Source organism: Cervus canadensis, chromosome 20, assembly GCF_019320065.1.
Source record: "Cervus canadensis isolate Bull #8, Minnesota chromosome 20, ASM1932006v1, whole genome shotgun sequence".
Taxonomy (NCBI): domain Eukaryota; kingdom Metazoa; phylum Chordata; class Mammalia; order Artiodactyla; family Cervidae; genus Cervus; species Cervus canadensis.
Window position 1 is genome coordinate 24,638,192 of NC_057405.1, and position 6,000 is coordinate 24,644,191.

Sequence of the window (6,000 nt, forward strand, 5' to 3'; positions counted from 1 at the left end):
GCAAGTAACACTCCCAAGACTCTGTGTTTCTATTTAAGTCAGCAGGGGCACCTGCAGTCCACACTGGTTTCCACATTCTACTGCAGATTTAGGAATCTATTTACTTCAGCAGTGGTGCTCCTCACTTCTGGTTAAGAGAGAACACTTAGAGGTAAAGGAGAGGCAAGACAGGTTGGCAGAAATGTGAACTAATGTTATCTTTCTCACCCTCGCTTCTATTTGATAACGCCTCACTGTCATTTTTTGAGGCTTCTCTTTTCTGAATTTTCTCCAGGAGCATTTTGGGACCTAGTACTAGGTGTGTATATTTACTAAGATAGGTCTTTGTTGAACCAGAAAACTATAATAATTCAGGGACAACCTTTCCTAAATTTAACCTTATCCAATTAGGGGAGTGAAGGAGACTAGACTCTGGGTGAAAGGGTACATTTTATCCCCCAGACTTTTCTACTCAACACAGCACCTTGGGCCGGGCAGACACCTGCTCGTGCTTTAGAAGCATTCTCAAATTAGTATTTACTTTTCCCCTTATGCACTCCTGGATCAGCAACACGAGAGAGTATTCTGGGGTGTCAGATACAAAAGTCTATGCAAATATCAAGGAAAAAATGATATTTGCCTTCTGGGGGACTCTGTCCTCACTTCACTACAGAAGCCCTCTGCTACCATTCTTTCACTTCACAGTTGTCAATTGAGACTGCTGGATGAATTTTGAGTCACAATATTATAACTGGTTGGAGGAGAAAAAGGAGGAAAAAAAAGCTGAAGGTACAAGGGTTCTTCCCTCTCTTTTGTCTCTCCTCTCACAAAGGAAGTAGGTGTTATGGAGGTTTGAAGAGTTAGTGGGTGCAAGGTTCCCTGTTAACAGAGATGGAGAAGTCCAAACTCAATATCCTTTATAAATCAATTCACACCATGAATTGCAGGATTTGTAAGAAAGACAGAACCTCCTAGAATCCCAACTGAATTTTCTTGCCCACATTTATACAATGTAAGTGGCAAAATTAAAACTTGAACCCCCAAATGCTTGGATCCAACTTTAATGGACTTTCCATTATGCTTTTTATAACCGTCAACTTGGAGATAATTCCCTTGCCCTCACTCCACTGGGAGACCCTATTAAGAGCATGGATGAATCTCCTGGTTCTCCTATAATCAGCAGCTCATCCTATGAATCAGCCTAACCTTCTGCCAAACTCCCTGACACTGAAGGATGAACCAATTTAAAGAAGAGGTGGATGAAATGCAGGTTTCTTCTTGGTAGAAGGGCAGGGTGGCATGTGGGAACTATGCTCGGACTTAGCATAAAAGGTCTGGACCTGGTTGGGCTATGTTTTGTGAGGTGGTTCAAGGTACCACAGGAACCCTCTAAGGGCAGGACGAGGATCTGTGGATGACATGACCCAACTTACCTTCTACACAAGCTCTTTGGGAGAATCCAAATACACACATATTGAACTTGAACACAGTTCAACTCTTTGGCATTTGCTTCAATAACCACTTAGGTTAATGGCCAATATGAGGTAAATGCTCAATAAATGTTAGTAGTTCTATTAAATATTCTGACACAATTCTCAATTCCCTGCCTCCAGACATCACTTTCACTTTCTGCTTCTATATTTTTTTTTCTCATCTTGTTACTCTTGTAGCTCTTCTGTCTATGAAGCTTTTATAAAAAGAGAATAAGATTTTAGATCTAATGAGATCTTCTTTGATTTAGGTCCCAGGATAACACAGTTTTCAACCCATGTAATATATTGGCTCTTAGTGTCTGGTGACAGTTACCTCAAGGAGTATTCATTGAGGAAGTTAGGCTCCAAAAAACTTCTAAAACACATAGTCATACCCACACCAACACACCTCGAAACTCTAAGATTAAGAAAGACCTTCTATTCACAGGGAAATAAATCAAGCCATTAGAAATTATTTGCAGGAGTCAGCTATATCTAGTAATTACTATATGACAGTGGTGTCTAAAATTAGTGCACCTTGCCAGCAAAACGAGTTATTTTTATGACAAAGTACTTATAAATTTCAAAGAATTTCTTTTCTGAAATCTTAAGGTGAAATTAGCTTCATTATTCTTTTCTATTTATAAAAATGTAAAGGCATTATCAAGATCAAATTCAAGCAGTAATATAAAGTAAAGGCTGATGAAACCTCATGAATATATTGTAATTGATATTGTATAGCATTTCTTTGGCATATTCACCCATCAGTTTCATCTCTTCGCTGCTAACATCTGACTTTACAAATTGTGAACACACAATAGGTACACACAGTAGGTAGGGAGCCCAAGGGAATGACTCTACAGCAATGAATATAGTGAATTTTAAGTCTAAATGCTCTGTTACCAGGAGTTTAGCTTTGTAGGACCTGTTGTGAGAGCAATATTTTAGATATGTGCTATGATGACCACGCATTATCACAAAAAAACCTGTCTCTGATTTAACAACTATTTAAAACCTTGTGAAAAGCCTCCTGCTTTTTTACAATCTATCTTTATGCAAAGTTTGCAAAGGGCCACCACCCATGACTGTGTATCATTAAGTTCCCACATAGGTGTGTTATCTGAATACCCCCTAAGGATCCTGTTTTTAAGACATAAAGTGTCCTCTAGAAAAAAAGTACAGCTCTGTTCCGCTAATGAGCAGATAACAGGGCAGACTTACATCGCAGCAAACTGGGATTCCAAAGCATGCCCAATCTGCCAGGGCAAAGAAGGCCAAGACATTAGGCTGATTGACAGAGTGCTCAGGCCCCGGGGTTACAGAGGCTGTGGTGTGAGAACATCACACCCTGTCACGTTTTGTGAATCTGCAATAAAGGAGCGCTGTGTGCGGGAGAGCAGTCGCGGGCACAGCAGAGGGAACGATGCTTTCCACGTGAGCAGTTGGACAGCATCTTTCATTTTTATTTGTCCATAGAAGCCGGTAGGACCTGATCACTACCAGGATGCACCCTCCCCACTAGAATCCCTCACTCTCTGCCAGCCCTGAAACAGCCAATGAAGAGGCGTGACGCCCACCCGCGTGCCCTGCACCTCCCTTCCCGGTGGGACCCCGTCAGGCAGCCTCCCATGTTTTCCACCGGTGGCTGGAGGCCTCCGTCCACCTGCTGTGTGCGGCGGACACCAAAAGAAATGGGAGCCAAACGGTGCGTCCTGACCGGCAGAAGAGATGTCTGGAACAGGTGGCAGGGGCGGCGGCTGGGGAGGACAGACGGACTGACAACCAGACAGACAGACAGCAGGACCAGCAGACACCATCCATTACTTCCAGTCTCAGAAGAGGGGAAGCCTGCAGCGCCAGGGACGGTCCACCAGGGACAGGCAGCAGATTAACGAGGTTCTGCCTCCCTCAAGCCGGGAGGCTTAAAGTCTTTGTTTTTTTTTTTTTTTTTTTTTTGGATAAGAAGGGACAGGGAATTTAGAAACCTGCTGCTCTTCATAGAACCAGGCCAACTCTGGCCTTCCGAGTTAATGGCTCCTCTCGGAGTCTACCATAAAAGGGCAGGGATGACTGGGTTTCTCCCTGTGTGCTGTGATCGGCCCCAACAGCTGTCCTCAACGCCCCCCTCCCCCATATGGGCTGCAGCCGTGTTGGTGGAGACCCAGCAGTTCGGGGACACAGCTCCCTCCGGCTCTCTCCTGCCAGCCTCTGCTGCACCCAGGCAGAAGGAGGAAACCCCCCTCCTGTGGCAGCATCTTCTCTTTTGGAGGCCTTTCCAGGGGTGGGCGGGGGAGAGGACCCAGCTGCCCTGAGCTCGGGTGGGTATCACCCTTTGGCCACCCCTCCTTCTCTCTTCACTAACTCCAGATGCAACAGGCTCCCTTTCAGCTCTTCATACAAATCTTCTGCCCCTGGACACACCTTCTGGCCTTAACTTGGGGCTCCAAGGAGCTCATCTCCATCGGGGCTTTGAAGCCCCTCACTGCCAAGTTGAAAACTTTGCCCCATATTGGGAGACCCTTCTAGGGGAAGTCCCCTCTAACTCCACTCATCATCCGTGATGGGAAGCAGGTGCAGGAGGCCAGCACCCCAGGGCATGTTGGCCTGAGACTAAGGCAGGTGGCAGGACAGGGTCACCCATGCCTACATCGCCAGCCACCAGTCCGTCCCCTCCCCAAACCCAGATAAAAGGGGCATTAGACAGAGGTCCGTTGCAGGGTTGGTTGAAGGGATTTAAAGGGCAGATGTGTGCAAAGATTCAGTCCTCTATTGTAAGGCTTGCACCAGGAAGGAGCAGGCCCTGGTGCTCCCTTGGAAACCAGTAAGGAGGAACCTGTATTTTATTCAGGCCAGAGTGCCCATCAGCTTCTCCCATTGTTAAAAACTTTGCATTGCCAGTGGCATTATATATGGGGAAGAAAATGTCTTCACACAGGTCTTCTGTGTAGCAGACCCTGAATCAAAGGTTAAAGAGAAGCTAGGGAGGCAGGTTACCAAAGATGGCAACTGCCTAAAAAAAAAGACCCAACCTCGGGCTGCGAGATGAATGAGTAGCAAAATGAACACTCAAAACAAGCATCTTTCTTGCATCAATGCTGGCACCCTTGGCTGGGGTAACCCCAACCTGCTCAACAACTCCAAGGCAAGAAGAGCTATTCTGGCAGCTCTTCCCCACCTCGCCTTCCTGCCTGTTCAGCCCCTGCCCCTCCTCTGCTCCGGCTCCGGGGCCCCTTCCTTCCACTCGGGCGGCATCTGCTCTGCTGAGCACCCACCCCCGGGTGGCCCCCGCGCACCCAGTCCTCTCCTGAACCTCGGTCCTCAGCCATCGTCTCCCCGGGTTCCTCGGCTCAGGGCTCAGCGCATCCTCGCCTGACACCTGTCCCGCACCCCCCACCCGCCTCCTTGCCCCGGCCTCTCGGGCCCCGGGCCCCCAGGCAGGCGCCTCCGCCGGCACCCAGCACCCGGCCCGCCCCGCCCCCACCCCCAGCCGGGAGGACCGGGCGGCCGCGGGGAACGGCCCGCGGGAGGGAGGCTCGGCGGGCCCGGCCGGCTGGCTTACTTGAGCATGGCTTCTTCCTTCTCCTCTTCCTCCTTCTGCCGGTCCATCACCGCCAGGATGATGTTCCTCTCCTCCTCGGTCAGGTGGCTCAGGTCGGGCAGCTCGGGCATCGGGGGAGGCACGGTGGGCGGGCGGGGACCCCGGGGCCCCACGGCCGAGGACATCTTCGCGGCCTGGCCCGCCCCTCCTCGATGGCCTGGGTTCGGCGCGAGCGCACCTTCGGATCCACGCCCGGCGGCGGCCGCGTCCCTGCTCGGCTCACCGCGGCGCCCTCCCGGCGGCGGGACTGGGCAGCGCGCGAGCCGGGGCTGTCATGGTCCTCCGCCTGCACCCAGCCCCGGAGGCGGCCGCCTTTGTTTTGGTGGCCCTGGCGAGGCGCGGGCGCCCGGCCGCCTCCCGCAGCCCAGCCTTCCCGGGCGGGGGCGGGAGCGCACGGGGCCGAGGATGCTCGGGGCTCGGCGAGGATGCTCCGGCTCGGCCGCCTCCGTGCGTCCGCGGTGCGGGAGGAGAGTTTGGGTGGCACTTAGGCGGAGTCTCCGCGGCTCGGCTCCGGTGATGCTGCTGAGCTCGCAGACACCGCCGCCAGCCGCTCGGCCCCGAGCCGCTCCGCCCACGGCGCCCACCCGCCCACTCCCGGGCCCGGGCCCGCGCGCCCCCTACCCCCGCCCCTGGCCGGCGTGAGCACCGCCGCGCTCCAGCCCAGGTACCTCGGCCCGTGACTCATCCTGCCTCTCACGCTCCCTCGTCTCTGCCATCCTCGCCAGCCCTGTGTTTCCACGGTTTGCCTTAATCGTCATCATCCCCGCTCCCCATGTTCTTCGTGGATCATTAGTATTATCAGAACACCCATGGTGTTCGGAACAGGACGGAACAGCCTCGGCATGCATTTCCCCCCTCCACCGTATGTTTCTCATGTACTGGTCAAGTGTTCATAGCCACCACGATGTGGTTTTTAAAGATAATTTTGATACACCCCCACCCCTCCCCACA

The 6,000-nt window shown here is 51.8% G+C and overlaps 1 protein-coding gene across 28 annotated transcripts in view; it reads right to left on the reverse strand.

The window, feature by feature from the left end:
• RIMS1 (regulating synaptic membrane exocytosis 1) overlaps positions 1-5,381 on the reverse strand; it is a 582,755-nt gene extending 577,374 nt beyond the window's left edge. For all 28 annotated transcript variants that reach the window (XM_043439256.1, XM_043439244.1, XM_043439243.1 and 25 more), the window contains exon 1: positions 5,011-5,381. In XM_043439256.1, coding sequence (XP_043295191.1) covers positions 5,011-5,174 — 164 coding nt within the window. In that variant the 5' untranslated portion in view covers positions 5,175-5,381. The remainder of the gene's footprint in view (positions 1-5,010) is intronic.
• Between the last annotated feature and the right edge of the window lie 619 nt (positions 5,382-6,000).